The 18,001-nt window shown below is 35.8% G+C and overlaps 1 protein-coding gene across 1 annotated transcript in view; it reads left to right on the top strand.

Moving 5' to 3' along the window:
• Positions 1 to 18,001, top strand: part of LRRC9 (leucine rich repeat containing 9) — a 97,407-nt gene that overhangs the window by 64,553 nt on the left and 14,853 nt on the right. Inside the window, exons 23-27 of the mRNA XM_028101043.2 lie at positions 933 to 1,063; positions 3,620 to 3,728; positions 4,443 to 4,582; positions 8,222 to 8,358; positions 15,323 to 15,540. Coding sequence (XP_027956844.2) covers positions 933 to 1,063; positions 3,620 to 3,728; positions 4,443 to 4,582; positions 8,222 to 8,358; positions 15,323 to 15,540 — 735 coding nt within the window. The remainder of the gene's footprint in view (positions 1 to 932; positions 1,064 to 3,619; positions 3,729 to 4,442; positions 4,583 to 8,221; positions 8,359 to 15,322; positions 15,541 to 18,001) is intronic.

The following is an 18,001-nucleotide window of genomic DNA, read 5'->3' as shown; positions in this document are numbered from 1 at the left end:
CACTCATGTTTACACTGTGTGAGCATTCTCATGAAGGCTTTTATCATGCTTTTATCTTCCTATTTTAGACAACCAATGTTTTAATTGCTCATTCCAATTCTCTATCAAGCTATTACTCTTAAGGAGGATATCTTAATGCCCATTGTCGGACATTATGGGCCGTCAAGTGTGTTCCTTTGTCTGAAAAAAGAACAGTCAGCTATCTAAATTGGCATGATATCTTCTGTCCCAGTTCTTTTATAGCACTCTGAGCATTTACATTTACCACTGGGTAAGCAAAACCCAGTCCAGAGTCAGTATTTATTTCTGTCAAGACCCTTTTGTAGCCCCTTAGGGCTACCAGAATCAGTCTGACTTGCCAGCTATGTTCAAGGCCTTCCCACCAGGGAAATCTGCCACATGGTCATCTGCAGTCTCAGTCTCTTTTGCTGGCAGACAGAACAGTACTTATTGCATTTTGTGCCTCAGAGGGTGCAAGACAAATATGTCTACATTCAGACCATCTCTGCATTGCTGTAGAGCCCCCAGTGTCCACCTATTTCATAAACCCAGGTGTCCACTTTAAGTGAGCATACAGGGATATCTGCCCATCCTTTCAATAGGCCAGGTTTCCCTTGTTCTCCTGCCTAACCATATGACAAGGCCAGGAACAGTGGATAAAGTCTAAATATATTTTTATTATAAATCACAATAATATGCCAGGGAACTCACCACCATTCCTCAGGTCCCCAGGTCCCTAGCTGGTCTTCTTCTCTGAACCTTTCAGTCTCCTTTATGTTTATTTTATATATAATGTGTAAGAATTTAGGCTGTGCTTAGTAGGAGGAATAGGGAGAAATAAGTCCACTCCATTTTGACCTAAAATCAAAGAATTAATGTCATTTAGTCATCTGCAAGAGAAGACATCACTTTCTAAACGTCCTTATATATAGGAACCACCAGAGACTGAGTGTGCAAAAGATTTGTTTGGTGGCAGACTTACTTCTGACATGATTGCAGAACGACAAGGACATTCAAACTTCACCCAAATGCAAGAACTAAATTGGACTTCATCATCCATCAGGTACAATCATTTTATTATATGCTTTTTGATACTATAGTTAAATATGTAATGTCATTTTCTAAGGTTTATAATTTAATACACGTTATCCAGATATAAACAATAATTCAGAAAATCATCTTCCCTACTTCAAAATCTCATGCTAACTTCACCACTCTTTGAAATACATTATCACACACTATGATTTAAAATGTCATCATATTCTCAGGGTCTTGAGATCGAGCCCTACATCTCCATGCTCAGCGGGGAGTCTGCTTCTCTCCCTGTCCTTCTCCCTACCCCTCTGTTCCTTCCCCTGCTTGCTCTCTCTCTCTCTCTTTCTCTAAAATAAGTAAGTAAATCTTAACAAAATAAAAAATAAAATGTCATCATATTGCTCTAACCCAATGCAGTCTGGCTGCTATTGCCACCATTCCTCTGATGCTATTTTTCTCACTGTCCTGGCAAATAAATTCTTTTCTCTCCTCTCTTTTTCTTATTCTGTACTCTTCACAGACAGACATCTTTAGCCATATATTTAATTTATATGATGGCCCTTTAAATTTAGCCCAAACCTGAGCTCTTTACGTGAATATTGAGTTGCTCTTTAGATAGCATCAAGAAGACAACATCCACCGGTTATTGTTGCCCAAGCCAAAAATCTAAGGGTCATTTCTCTCTCCTTTGTCCTCCATTTGTAATTGATCACCATGTTCTACAGAGTCCATATTAAGTATGTCTCATAATTCCCCTCTTCTTTCCATAGTCACTACCACTGGCCTAGGTTGGGGAAATGAACTATTTTAGAAACTCTCTTGGTGATAGTTTTGGTTTTTTGTGTTTCATAACCTTCCCTGCAAATCCATTTATTATCCATCCATACTGCCTTCTAAGATGCAAGTTTTTTTTTTAGATTTTTTATTGTTATGTTAATCACCATATATTACATAATTTGTTTTGGTGTACTGTTCCATGATTCATTGTTTGTTCATAACACCCAGTGCTCCATGCCGAATGTGCCCTCCTCAATACCCATCACCAGGTTAACCCATCCCCCCACCCTCCTCCCCTCCAGAAACCTCAGTTTGTTTTTCAGAGTCCATCATCTCTCCTGGTTCGTCTCCCTCTCTGACTTACTCCCCTTCATTCTTCCTCTCCTGCTATCTTCTTCTTTTTCTTTTTTCTTAAAATATGTTGTGTTATTTGTTTCAGAAGTACAGATCTGTGATTCAACAGTCTTACACAATTCACAGCGCTCACCGTAGCACATATCTTCCCCAATGTCCATCACCCAGCCACCCCATCCCTCCCACCCCCGACCACTCCAGCAACCCTCAGTTTGTTCCTGAGATTAAGATCACTTCCCTTCTCAACATTTATCAGTGGCTTTCCACCGTCTACAGAATAAAATGTAAAATTTCTTTGTATTGCATAGAAGACTCTTTAATTACCTACTTTTATCTCTTGTAATCCTTACCTTTAGTGCTCATTACTCTTTATGCTCCAGAAGTTCTAAAATGTTCTAGTTCCTTAATCTCAATCACAAGATGCTATGATTCTGTTTCTGCCTTTGCTTGTACTTGTTCCACTACCTGGAACTCTTTCTAATTTGCCCGACAAACGCCTATAAATTCTCCAAGGCTCATTCTAATATCTTTCTCCACTGTGTTCACTGTGAAGTGACTCCTGACTTCCCCAGATCAGTGTTTCTTTCCCTAAAATGCCACTACATCTAACTCTATTATATCCACTCTCCTTCTTTGTTTTAATTTTTCTGGATTCCATTTCATGAGGGCAGAGACAATATGTTTTCATATTTGTTGTAGCCTTTCCAAACACATTGTCTGTACTTGGAAAATACTAATAAAAATATATTGAACAAATGACTTATTAATGGATAAAATATGTCATAATCATAACTACAGGGTTTAGATTTGTTTAAAGAAGTGGTTAAGGCAAGGTAATTTAGCTTTATACTCTTCTCTATCATGGCTCAAAGGAAGGTGGAACAGTTGTAAAGCTATGGACTAGGAATCAAGAATTCTTTTTAATTACCAAAGCATCCTTACAAGGTGGAATGCCATAAAAGTTTTCAGGAGATTGCATAGAACTTTTTTTTTTTCAAAGACCTCACCTGCTTTCTTTTTCCTTTTCTTTTCCATCCCTAAACTCTTCCTGGTATTTCGGAAATAATGTGTTTCATATATATCCTCTGCAGCATATAACCTGAAAAATCTTATGATTTACTATATCAACTGCACTACAATTTCATGAACATGTATGTAAACTTATAAAGAAATTGGAGATGTTTATTTTAAAAGTTTCCTTTGTGATAGTGCTATGTTTATGTGGTAATGGACATTTTTAAAAGCAATCAAATTCTATGTCATTTTCTTATATAAGTGTCCAACAAAAACATATATTTATCCAATTATTTGACCCATACATTTCACACTAAGGTAATTTTTTTCACAGCATTTGTCAGATGAGTTATTTTTAAATTGTTTTTGGGATTGTACATGAATGATTCACCTACATAATTTTCCTATTAAAATTATGACTGTATTTATCTAAATTCAGAACTGTGGATTTGATTCCAGTTGACCAATTTAGAAATGTATGTAATGTGAATCTACAAAACAATAATCTTACCTCATTCAGTGGATTAATCTATCTGCCTAATGTGAAGGTGAGTCATTCACAGATTTTTTTTCTTTCAAGGTTTTCAATGCAAGTTGTAATCTTCTTTACTTAGGATTAAAATGTATTTTTATATTACTAAGGAAGAGAAATTATTCCTAAAGGTTTTTTTCACCAAGCAAGAAAAAGCATTACTTTCCAAAATTATTTTGGTTGACCTCAGTTTTATATGATTGTCTTGTAAGCTGTAACTCTTACTCTGCAGTAGGAGATGGGATGGAAGAGTGCCTCTACAGTGAATGGGTATGGAATGAAATTGGAGGATACTGAGGTTCTCAAAGCAGTCTTATTGCCTCCTGTCCTATACCTTTGGCTGAGCTATCTACAAAGGCCTTTTAAACATAAGGAAATGGTGATCTCTCCAACTAAAGAATTATTTCAACCATATCAAGCTTGAAGAAGTCAGGAGTGCAGATTGAGAACTTGAGCAGCTTTCTAGGGTCTCCATTATTTTGTTTGAAATCTTATAATTTCCCAGCAAGTCAGATTATAAAAAACACATTTAAAGTCAAGTCCAGACCATTTGGGATATAAAAATTTATGTCATTTTTAACACTGATATATCATTAAATTATGTTGTATAGACCAAGTTTTATCTATACCATCCTAATAGTTTTTAGGAGGTTGATAATCTCAAACCAAAAATATATATACAGCAGTTTTCATATTTAAATGTCTAATTAATAAGGTGTTCTTTCCATAGGTCTTATGCCTCAATTATAATCATATTGAATCCATCATGCCCAGAGTAAAACCTCAGACTCACTTGACCAACAGACAGCTACTCCACCAGAAAGTGCCTTCAAGTGGCTACGGACAACAAGGAACTTCAAAAATAAACAGGTTACTATTCTTTTCTTCACAATTATAAAAAATTTTGGTTGGAAGTTTAAAAAGCAGGTTTTTGCTATCACTACTGCTTTAGTGATAGCAGTAACATACATTTCTCTCACTTTAATACTTATTTAATAGCCACATGCCAATAAAAAAGTCACAAATAAAAAGATACTCAAAATAGTCCTTTGTCATTGCTTTTTCCCTGCTTCCTCCATTTCATACCCATATTGTAAAGAAAAAAAGAAAATGAGAAGATCTTGTATGTGTAATGTTTTTTTTAATTAAGATGCAATTCACATACCATAACCTCACCCTGTATGTAAATTTGGCAATTATTTTCATATATACACAAAGTTATCCAACCACTATGACCATCTAATTCTAAAGTGTTTTCATCACCCCACAAAAGAACTCATTACCCAGTAGCATGGACTTAGGTTTCTTTTAACATTTGTTTTGTTTGTGTTTCTAAATTATTTATCTGGTCATTTATTGCTCCAGCACCAATGGAAAAGATACTTTACAAAGAAGATGACAGGGCACCTGGGTGGCTCAGTTGGTTAAGCGACTGTCTTCAGCTCAGGTCATGATCCTGGAGTCCCAGGATCGAGTCCCACATTGGGCTCCCCACTCAGCGGGGAGTCTGCTTCTCCCTCTGACCATCTTCCCTCTTGTGCTGTCTCTCATTCTCTCTCTTTCAAATAAATAAATAAAATCTTAAAAAAAACAACAACAACAAAGAAGATGACATACCTCCCACCTTCAGACACATTTCTGGTAGAACACAAAGAGATATACATATCTTCAACACGGAATATTTTCATTCCAGTTATCCCAAAGAAGAGTTGTGTTTTCATCCACATTTATTGAAGTATAATTTACGTATACTAAAATTCACCGATTTAAGTGTACAGTTTAATGAATTTTGACAAATGTATTCAGTCATATAACCATTACTGCAGTCAAGGTACAAACTATTCCCATCCCAAAAACCTACCTTACATCTTTTGCAATCCCCTCCCTCACACCCTGGCCCCTAGAAACAACCACTGATCTGCTTTCTATCACTATTGGGTTTTTTGCATTGTTCTAGAATTACTTATGATTGTAAGGAGTCTTCTGTGTCTGGCTTCTTTCATTTAGCATAATTCTTTTGAGATTCATCTATGTTGTTTCTTTCTTTTTTTTTTTTTAGGCTTCCTTTTTTTTTATGTTATGTTAATCACCATACATTACATCATTAGTTTTTGATGTAGTGTTCCATGATTCATTGTTGTATGCAAATTATCTATGTTGTTTCAAGTGTCAGTAATTCATTTCATTTTACTGCTGAATAGTATACCATTATAGATGATGTGACAAATTGTTTATTCACTTATTGTTGATGAGCATTTGGGTTATTTCCAGTTTGAGCCTCGTTTGATTAAAGCTGCTATGAATATTTCATTTATACATATCCTTTATATTGGGACTATTCATATTTTTCAACAGCTTTACTGAAGTACAGTTTACATACCATATTCACTCACTTTAGGTATATAATTTTCCCCAAATTTATAGTTGTACAACTATTACAATACACTTTTAGAACATTTCTATCACACACCAAAAAGATCTGTCATGTCTATTTGCGGTCAGTTCCCTTTCCCAGTTCTAGCTCCAAGAAACCACTAATCCACTTTCCATAGAGTTGTATTTTCTAGACATTGCCTCTAAACAGAATCATATAATATATGGTCTTTTGTATCTGACTTCTTACACTTGGCATAATGTTTCTGAGGTTTATCTATGTTATAACATCTGTTAGTAGTTCATTCTTTTCTATTGCTGAATATGTTGGGTATTCCATTGGATGGATATGCCGTATTCTGTTTATCCATCATTCACCAGGTGATGGACATTTGGATTGCTTCCATCTTGGGTCTAGTATTAATAATGCTGCTATAAACATTTGTGTAGAAGTATTTGCGAGCACTTATGTTTTCATTTCTCTTGGGTAGAAACTTAGGAGCGAAATTCTGGGTCATATGGTAATTTCATGTTTAACTTTTTAAGAAACTACCAAACTGTTTTCCAAAGTGCTTGTACCATTTTACATTACTAATAAGAGTTTATGAAGATTCTAATTTCTCCACATCCTCACCAATACTTATTATCTTTTTTATTACAACCATTTCAGTGGATTTGAAGTGGCATCTCATTGATTTATAAGCATTTTCTCTCAATGACTATATTTTCATTTTCTTAAATGGTGTCATCAACTTTTTCTCTTACAGATTGTGATTTTGGTATTGTACTTAACAACTCTTTGCCTAACCTAATGTCACAAATATTTTCTCATGTTTTATTCAAAAAGTTTTATGTTTTTTTCTCTTACATTTAGGACTAAGATCCATTCTGAGTTAATTTTTGTGTATATTATGAGGTAAAATGTTAGTTCTAAATTCATCTTTTTGCATGTGGATATCCATTTGTCCCACATCCTTTCCCTTTCCCCCATTGAATTGCCTTGGTATCTTTGTTGAAAATCAATTGACCATAAATGTAAAAATTTATTCCTGGACTCTCTATTATAGACCATTGATCTGTCTGCCCTTTTGCCAGTACCAGACTAGTTTGATTACTGCAGCTTAAAAGTTTTGAAATCAGAGATTATAAACCCTCCCAACTTTTTCATGAGAGACTATGGACTCTGAGAAACAAACTGAGGGTTCTAGAGGGGAGGGGGTGGGGAATGGGTTAGCCTGGTGATGGGTATTAAAGAGGGCACATACTGAATGGAGCACTGGGTGTTATACACAAACAGTGAATCATGGAACACTACATCAAAAACTAATGATGTAGTGTATGGTGATTAACATAACATAATAAAAAATAAATAAATAAATATTGTTTTGAATATTCTGAGTTTTTTATATTTTCTTATAAATAAGAAATTTTTGGGGGTTGGGGGAAATCCTGCTGGACTTTTAATGGAGATTGCATTGAATCAATTGATCAGTTTGGGGAGAATTGCTATTTTAGTAATATTGAGTCTTCTAATCCATGAATGTAAAATATTTCTCCACTTACATAATCATTATCTCAACAATGTTTTATAGTTTTCTGTGTATACATTTTACACTACTTTTGTTAAATTTTTCTGAAGTATTTTGTTCTTTTTTATACTATTGTGAGTAGAATTCTTAATTTCATTCTTAGTTTATTGATGATGTGGAGACATTCAATTAATTTTTGTATATTAATCTTGCTGAACTCATTTATTAGTGCAGTGATAGTTTTTTGGTGAATTCCTTAGGATTTTTTAAATATAAAATCATGTCATCTGAAAATAAAGACAGTTTTACTTATTCTTTTCCAATGTGGATGCATCTTTTTTTCTTTTTCTTGACTGATTGTGCTAGAACTTGCTTTTCATTTCAAATAACTCTTTCTGTACTTTGTTCTTTACCATATAAAAATATTTTAAAGAATAAAAAGTGATTATTATATAAAATACAAAGAGATAACATTATAGTTAAATTCTGATTTACTAGTAAATTAATTTTTTTAAACTTCAACTTATAGTAAGTAAATATCAGATTTTTTATGATATAGCTAATTTGAAATTAAATTTATGGGCTCAAACTTATGTGTGTATTTCAGAGATACAATGAGCAGTGAAAATCTGCCTCCAATAATGCACAGTTTAGAAGTGCTTCATTTGGGCTACAATGGGATTTGTAATTTAATTCAGCTACAGCTTAACAGACTAAGAAATTTAAAATTCCTCTTTCTACAGGGTGAGTAGCAGCACTGTCAATGTGTAAGTCTTTATTATTAAAAATTGATTTGATAATACTGTTTTAATAAACAAATATTAGCATCAACATTACTTAAAACAGACTGATAAAAATATTTCAGTAATCACAAATGGGTTTTTCTTGGGTTATTTATGCAAATAATGTAAATGCAATATTCTAGGGCTACAGAATATTGTATTTCTAGCCCTAGAAAATGCAATGTTCTGGGGTTATATATGATATTATATCATAATATACTTTTACATCATGTTCAATTAAAAAACCAATAGAAAGTAACAACTCGGTAATTCACAAGTACTTATTAAACCCAAAATTGGGCTAAGTACTAAGAAATATACAGAAACACTATATTATTGTAATTATATATAGTTGAGATCCTTGCTCTAAAGTAATTCAATATCTACCTGTGAAGATATACTGAAAGAAAGATGAATTAGTTCTGAGTAATTATGTGTTACTAATTTAAGTGCAACAGAAGTTTAGAGAAATTGAAACACATAGAGGACTTTTTGAATGACTGATAAAATTTAGATTGAGGTTGAGCATGACCAATATTTTTGCAAGTAGTGGGGAGGAGAAGAGTCACAAAAGCATGATTGTGGTGTCTGTGGGCCAACTTTTGAAAAGGGACCAACCTGATAAAAACAGAGTATGCAGTTCTCTGAGAGAGTTATAAAGCCTCTGAACATAATCAGTTTGATGCAGAATGCTCATTTTGCAGTTGAAAATGGGTAGGAGTTGTAAATCTTTAGAAAAGTGGAATGAGGAAAAAACAGTTTGGAACATTAGCCTAACAATAATTATTTAATGACATAGAAGAAAGGTTGGAAGATGCATTATTGAGATACATGGGGAGATTTTTGTATGGTTGATCTGAGTGTGATAACTTTTTTCTGAAACACAGCCTTTTCTAGACCATATTTTTAAAAAGTTTAATGCATCTTTTTGCCTATCAAAGGTACTGTGAGTTGCATCAAAAACACAGAGACTTAAGCCTTAAAAGAACAAGAAATTGAGTACAACCATGACAGATCTTTGAAAAGATACAGGGACATACAAAAAAGGCAGACAACCTACTCCTGGAAAGTCTATTTAAATCTAATAACGTAAAAGGGGAGTGTGTTCTCTTGCCATGGCTAGCGTGGCAAATCAAAATGGAAGAGTCTCATGCAGGGAAAGAGGCAGTTGACTGACAATTAGGGCTATTATTTATTGAATCATTAGGAAAGGTATTTGTCTACAAGGATTATCTCATTCAACCTTCACAGCAACTCAACATGGTAAATAATTTTATATGCATTTTACAAAAAAAAGAAATTAAATCTCAGTAGGGTTAAACAATTTGCCTAAGTTTACACCAGTGGATGGTGTGGTGCAGAGTCAAACACAGCTCTGTCTGACTTCAAAGCACATGCATTTTCTTTTTTTTTTTTTAATTTTTTATTAACATATAATGTATTATTTGTTTCAGGGGTACAAGTCTGTGATTCATCAGTCTTACACAATTCACAGCACTCACCATAGCACATACCCTCCCCAATGTCCATCACCCAGCCACCCCATCCCTCCCACCCCCCTCCACTCCAGCAACCCTCAATTTGTTTCCTGAGATTAAGAGTCTCTTATGGTTTGTCTCCCTCTGTGATTTCATCTTGTTTCATTTTTCCCTCCCTTCCCCTATGATCCTCTGTCTTGTTTCTCAAATTCCTCATATCAGTGAGATCATATGATAATTGTCTTTCTCTGACTGACATATGTCACTTAGCATAATCTCCTCTAGTTCCATCCACATCGTTGCAAATGTCAAGATTTCGTGGGGGTTTTTTGATGGCTGCATAATATTCCATTATATATATATGTACACCACATCTTCTTTATCCATTCATCTGTTGATGGACATCTTGGCTCTTACCATAGTTTGGCTATTGTGGACATTGCTGCTATAAACATTAGGGTGTATGTACCCCTTCGGATCACTACATTTGTATCTTGGGGGTAAATACCCAGTAGTGCAATTGCTGGGTCATAGGGTAGCTCTATTTTCAACTTTTTGAGGAACCTCCATACTGTTTTCCAGAGTGGCTGCACCAGCTTGCATTTCCACCAACAGTGTAGGAGGGTTCCCCTTTCTCCGCATCCTTGCCAACATCTGTCATTTCCTGACTTGTTAATTTTAGCCATTCTGACTGGTGTGAGGTGGTATCTCACTGAGGTTTTGATTTGGATTTCCCTGATGCCGGGTGATGTTGAGCACTTTTTCATGTGTCTGTTGGCCATTTGGATGTCTTCTTTGGAAAAATGTCTGTCCATGTCTTCTGCCCATTCTTGATTGGATTATTTGTTTTTTGGGTGTTGAGTTTGGTAAGTTCTTTATAGATTTTGGATACTAGCCCTTTATCTGATATGTCATTTGCAAATATCTTCTCCCATTCTGTCCGTTGTCTTTTGGTTTTGTTGACTGTTTCCTTTGCTGTGCAAAAGCTTTTTATCTTGATGAAGTCCCAATAGTTCATTTTTGCCCTTGCTTCCCTTGCCTTTGGCAATGTGTCTAGGAAAGTCGCTGTGACTGAGGTCGAAGAGGTTGCTGCCTGTGTTCTCCTCAAGGATTTTTTTTTTCCTCAAGGATTTTGATGGATTCCTGTCTCACATTTAGGTCTTTCACCCATTTTGAGTCTATTTTTGTGGGTGGTGTAAGGAAATGGTCCAGTTTCATTCTTCTGCATGTGGCTGTCCAGTTTTCCCAACACCATTTGTTGAAGAGACTGTCTTTTTTCCATTGGACATTCTTTCCTGCTTTGTCAAAGATTAGTTGACCATAGAGTTGAGGGTCCATTTCTGGGTTCTCTATTCTGTTCCATTGATCTATGTGTCTGTTTTTGTGCCAGTACCATACTGTCTTGATGATGACAGCTTTGTAAAAAGAGCTTAAAGTCCGGAATTGTGATGCCACCAGCTTTGTTTTGCTTTTCAACATTCCTCTGGCTATTTGGGGTCCATTTTCTACCCAACACAAATGACATAAAAAGGGTCTGGGCTAGAATGGTGTCAGTGGGAAGGGTGAGCAAAAGGTGACTCCAAAATGCATTTTAAAAGAAGGAAATATTAGGACTTAGTGACTAATTAGACAGATAAGTAGAAGAAAAATAGTTCAAGATGTTTTCATTATTTCATTAGGAGATTGGGCAAAAGGAGGTACTAAAGCTAGATAAAGTCATTGGGGAAGGTTGCTAATTTGCAATAGGGAATGGTGAGCTTGTGTTATAATAGACCAAAGGTTAGTACTAGAATTGTGTATTTTGGAATTATACCAAAGGAGGTGACAGTAAGTGTATGTGCTTACTTAGAAAATAAGCATAGACAAAGAATGAAAGGCCAAAAGAGGTGTGGAGACATACCCCCATATATACATCCCATTATGCCCCTGACCCAGCATTAAGAAGGCTGGAGAAAAAAGAACCAGCAAAGCAGTCATACAAGAAATTTTGAAAGAAAACCAAGAAATGCAGACTCTAAATGTCAGAAAAAGAAATGATGAATGGCCTCAAAGTCAAATAATGGAAAGAATGAGACCTTTAAAAAAATGTTGGATTTTTTTAAAGAAAACTGGATTCTACAAAAAGAAGATCACTGGCAACTGTCAGAGGATCAGATTTGGAAATGTGGGTAGAGCAAAACTCAAAGTGAAAACAATGTAGAGAGAAGTGGTTGGATAGGCAGTAAAGGCAACAGACAGAGGTTGCATACTCAAAGAGCTTGTCCCTAAAAAGAAGGTAAGAAGTCAAAAGGTGGCTAGTGAGGTTATGAATATATTTGGAGGTTTATAAAGAGGTGAGTTAGGTTAAAGACCAAACAGGAGGAAATAATTCTGAGATCAATCTAAAAGGGCCAGAGAGCAAAAGCTGTAGGAGAGTACACAAATGTAAGCAGTGATAAGATGAGGCCATGCCAAGGTCCACAAGAGAGAGCTTATGAACCTACATTTCACCTATTGTGTTAAATTTGCAAGAAGATGGGCAAAGTGGAGTCTTTGGGGAAGGGCAGAGTGAGGCTGTAGGGAAGCAAGTTAGAATCTTAAGGATTAGAGGTCAAATTTATCTAAAATTTAACTGTTTAGTTAAGTCTTAAGTGGGTGTTTTTCAAACAATGGTAAATGCTCCTAGATAAAGAAATGTAGGGGTGCCTGGGTGGCTCAGTCAGTTAAGCATCTGCCTTGGGCTCCAGTCATGATCCCAGGGTCCTGGGATCAAGCCCCACACAGGGCTCCCTGCTCAGTGGGGAGCCTGCTTCTCCCTCTCCTGCTCCCCCCTGTTAGTGTGCTCTCTCTCTTTCTCTCTCTGTCAAATAAATAAATAAAATCTTTAAAAAAAGAAAGAAAGAAATCTAATATTCCTGAAATCACATTCAGCATAGTTGTTTTGGAGTTTTCTTTCTTAAACATGTTTAATGAACATTCTAAAATGAGTAGTGGCCAAAAATATGCTATGGCAGACATTATTCAGCACTTGAAACTATTATGTATAATTTTTATACCACTGGCTTTAAAATATTAAAAGCAATAGTCTAAAGACATAATTTCGTGAAAGTTAATATATTAACACAACAGAGACACTTTTCTCAATCTGACTTGAATAAACTTTTTTCATTTACAAGCAAGGCTCTGGTAAAGTTTCAAAGTCTGTGATTTATTTCTGTGAGCAATTTTATTGAAGGTTCTGATGTTTAAACTTCGCCATAAGAATAGAACCAAAAAAGGTAAATTTACCATAGTTCACCAATTTTGAGATACTCGCTTCTTATATTTTTAACATATCTGAAATCTGGCATGTATTAATTGATAGCATGTCATAGTTTACCTAACCAATTTTTTTCCTTTCTTAGTACACATAAAATACTGACATATCTTAACAATTGTTGTAGTCTTTTTTTTTAAAGATTTTATTTAATTTATTTGACACAGAGAGAGAGATAGCGAGAGAGAGAGAGAGAGAGCACAAGCAGGGGGAGTGGCAGGCAGAGGGAGAAGCAGGCTTCCTGCATGAGCAGGGAGCCCGATAATGGGGCTTGATCCCAGGACTCTGGATTCATGACCTGAGCTGAAGGCAGCGGTTTAACCAACTGAGCCACCCAGGCGCCCCAACAATTGTTGTAGTCTTAAATTTGATGAAATATGTTATGTTTCAAGGAGACGAATTTCAAGATCACAGGATGGCACATTCAGTCATATATTAGTTTGCTAGGGCTGCCATAACAAAGCACTACAAGCTGGACGGCTCAAACAACATATTTATTTCCTCACAGTTCTAGAGACTAGAAGGCCAAGATCAAGATGTCAGCAGGGTTGGTTCTGAGGCCCTCTCTTTTTGGTTTATTAGATGGCCTCTGTGTCTTCAGATGATCTTCCCTCTACGTGTATCTGTGTCCTAATATCTTCTTATAAGGACACCAGTCATGCTGGATTAGAGCCCACCCCAAAGCTCATTTAACCATAGCTACCTCTTTAAGACCCTATCCCGAAATACAGCCACATTCTGAGGTACTAGGGGTTAAGACTTCAACATGTGAATTTGAGGGGGTCACAATTCAGCCCATAATAAACAAGGAGGATGAATAGTCAATGAAATACAGTATGGTATAGTAGAAGCAACACTGAGCTTAAGATGTAAAGGTCTACGTTAGGCCTGGTGTTACCACTTTTATATCTTTGTGCAAGTCACTTAATTCCTGACCTCAGTTTTCTGATTATTAAAAATGATAATATTTTCCCTGTCCTATCTTGAGACTCTAGTAGAAAACACATATAAAAGCATTTTGCCAACTCAAGGGTCCTCTTCTCATTAATTATCATTATCATTAATACTTACAAAGCTATTGACTGCTACAATAGAGAGAAATAAGTCAATCAGAGAAAGACAGGTATCATATGATCTCAATGATACGAGGAATTTTTAATCTCAGAAAACAAACTGAGGGTTGCTGGAGGGGGGTGGGAGGGATGGGGTGGCTGGATGACAGACATTGGGGAGGGTATGTGCTATGGTGAGCGCTGTGAATTGTGTAAGACTGTTGAATCACAGACCTGTACCTCTGAAACAAATAATACATTATATGTTAAAAAAAAAAAAAAGGAAGAAGATAGTAGGAAGGGAAAAATGAAGGGGGGAAAGTGGAGGGGAGACAAACCATGAGAGACTATGGACTCTGAGAAACAAACTGAGAGTTCTAGAGGGGAGGGATGTGGGGGGATGGGTTAGCCTGGTGATGGGTATTAAAGAGGGCATGTATTGCAATGAGCACTGGGTGTTATACACAAATAATGAATCATGGAACACTACATAAAAAACAAATGATGTAATGTATGATGATTAACATAGCAATAAAATAAAATTAAAAAAAGAGAAATCATAGATTATAAAGAAAGGATTGAGATTTCAAAGAATGTAATGAGTGCTTAATTCATTTTTAATTTTTTGATGTGGTTGTTGTGCAAAAATATGTTGAGAAAGAACAGCATTATTAAGGTATATTCTTCCAACTTAAAACACAATTCATTTACTTTAATAAATATTTAAATATACGTATTTGAATACCTATTAGAATAATCAGATATACTCAGGAAGTATATCTTCTGCAGCACTTTTATACATCTAACTTTTGTCAATACCAACTATTTTAGCACTCAATTACTGAACAGACAGATTGGGTCAATTACATACATTGTATACTTCATATCTTTGTCTTTCAAACATAAAGGAGGAATTTTACCAAATATTATTTGATAATGATGGTACCTTCCTATAAATACATTTCTATTTCTCATTGGAAATATGTTCTTTTTAATATTTTACTTTTTAAAAAAGCATTTTATAAAAAATATTTAAGATAGGTAACCTTTTATTCAGAATGTTTGGGCTCACCTGACATATCATGACTTATGTTTCTCCAGGGAATGAAATCAGTCAAATTGAAGGGCTTGACAATTTAGTAGTCCTTCAGGAATTGGTAGTGGACCATAACCGCATCAGAGCATTTAATGATAGTGCCTTTGCCAAACCAAGCTCTCTGTTGGCACTTCACCTGGAAGAAAACAGACTACGAGAGCTGAGCAAATTACAACCTTTGGTAAAACTAGAGAAACTCTTCCTAGGATATAATAAAATCCAGGTAACATTATTTTGTTTGTTACAAGATTTACAAGATTTAACTCCTCTAAACATAAAGGTTCCAAACACACCAATGAAAACTCCGCTAGCATGTTAACTTATTTATATGCCATGTAAATACTCTGTGAAGCAGAGGCATATAGTCTGTGATGCAAAGATGTCCACTCTGTTTCTAGACTTATAAACCCAACCAACCCACATGCATACACCAGCTAAAAAAAAGTTAGCTCTAAACGTTCTAAGCTCTTCTCAGCAGTCCTCTCTAAGAGATCTCTTGTTCTTGACTGCTCTTGGTCCAAGCTCTTTCTGCATCTCAATCCCAGACTTCCTCTGGACCTTTAAACTTGGCATTTGTCCTCAGTCTACCTAACATTTGAATCAGTTCCTGATAATGGACCTTGACTTGGCTTTAATATTCCATCTCTACCCACTCAAGGCTTCCCTTAGATAAGGTCCTGCTTTAGTTTTACCTGCTCAGAATTCAACCTATTTCCATAAGGCACTGTCTGACATGAACCTGCCCAGACTCTCTCCTGATATAGTATGCAGATAAGAGGGTTAAAGGTATACATAACCTTACACAGCCCTAACATTTCTCAGTGTTTTGGTGATGATCTGTTAGCCCTCCTCTTACCATTTTTACTACTTCTACCCATACCTCTAAGACAAATCTCAAAGACAAAATGAAATGTGGTCTTCCACCCAAGAGCAGAGACCAAGTATATCTTGCCACATTTATATCAGAATATAGCTTGGTGCCTGGTACATAGTAATTATGCAATCAGTATTTGTGGCTCTACTACTAGAGTTCAGGAAGCCCTTTCTGGAGTGATATAAAAGCCTATTCAAGGCTAGATGGAAATCATGAGCACTGTCCCACATAGCAACTAGGAAATATACATACAGAGAAAAATGGCATACAATTAATCAGGATTCAAACAACATTCATCTGAGAAAAGCCTTCCAAACTGTCAATGATTCTAACAAAGCTTTATCCAGAGGAAATCTAAATTGGGAAAATTGCAATCCTATGGAAAAATCTTTCCAGTGATAGCAACTAAGCTAACTAACACAAAGGATTGTCATATCGGACTTAACATGCATAGGAGATCTTACCCAGTATCAAGCTTTACTATAATTTCAAGGATACACAGGGTCTAGGACATTCCTGTGGCTTCTCAGGTCCTTTCTTTCTGTATACTCTCTAGCTTAGATTAAAATATAAGATCTCCAAGTGAGATTTTGTGTGAGTGATCTCATACAACAAGGGAGTGTTTCCTTTATGAAATGCCTCCATTTTACACTTGAGTTTACATGATATTTTATAGGGAGCCATGCCTGATAATTCTATAGTTGTAGGTTTATTTACTATAAGCAGTCCTTAACCAGAGAGATCCTGCTAAGAGTATTGCATAAATAAGGACTGGGCGCCTGGGTGGCTCAGATGGTTAAGCGTCTGCCTTCGGCTCAGGTCATGGTCCCAGGGTCCTGGGATCGAGCCCCGCATCGGGCTCCCTGCTCCTTGGGAGCCTGCTTCTCCCTCTGCTTCTCTCTCTCTCTCTCCCTCTGTCTCTCATGAATAAATAAATAAAATCTTTAAAATAAAATAAAATAAAATAAAAATAAATAAATAAGGACCTTTTTCCTAGTAAATATCACTGGTCTGTTTGACAGCACAGCTATTTACCAGCATAATTACAAAGAGATTAGACCAGGTAACTTGCTTTTCCCCAGGAGTGTCCCTGCCCCACATCCCCACCCTTCTAACCCACTAAAGGAAGAGAGTGAATGGCAGATCCACTGTTGTAACAACTTCCTCCCCAGTATCTTAAGCAGGATAATGCCTAGTCAAGGTTATTTTTATAAAAATTTAACATAGCTAATAGATAACCTATATGATAAATCATGGGAAATTATACATACATCATGGAATGAAGGGGTATTGATTATTTAATGATCAGCCCTCCATTGTCTATTTTTATCCTCGAAATAGTATTTTTCCTTGAATTTAGATTGACCGTTATACCATCAAACTTATTCTAACTATTAATATTACAGTACCTTAATATGACCATACATTTAGCTGGGAAACTAACTAAGAGGAATAAGAAGTTGAGTTGGAGATTCTGTTTAATTCTACTGAAAATATTATGTTCTTCAAAATTCTTAACTCTCTATTCAGATTTTCTTTTTGGGAGAGATTTTTTTTCTCTCGATTCATACCAACATGGGTAGGCTGATACCAGCATTAATTTCCACAGTGGGCAATCAGATTATAACCCTTGGGTTGATAAAGACCTCTAGAATAGGAGGGGAAAGGCATAGAAAAATTAGGAAAACAATACTTCAAATGAAGATATATGCAGCCCTGCATTAACCTACTTTAAAATCTTTCATAAACTGCATATCCTTGACAACAGATTTCAGTGTGAAGCTTTTCACTTAGCTATCATGACCCATAA

This window comes from Eumetopias jubatus, unplaced genomic scaffold (assembly GCF_037043125.1).
Source record: "Eumetopias jubatus isolate StellerSeaLion01/CBP00866 unplaced genomic scaffold, mEumJub1_p1.0 scaffold_7, whole genome shotgun sequence".
In the NCBI taxonomy this organism is placed as follows: Eukaryota; Metazoa; Chordata; class Mammalia; order Carnivora; family Otariidae; genus Eumetopias; species Eumetopias jubatus.
This window is presented reverse-complemented; position numbering and strand designations above follow the sequence as displayed.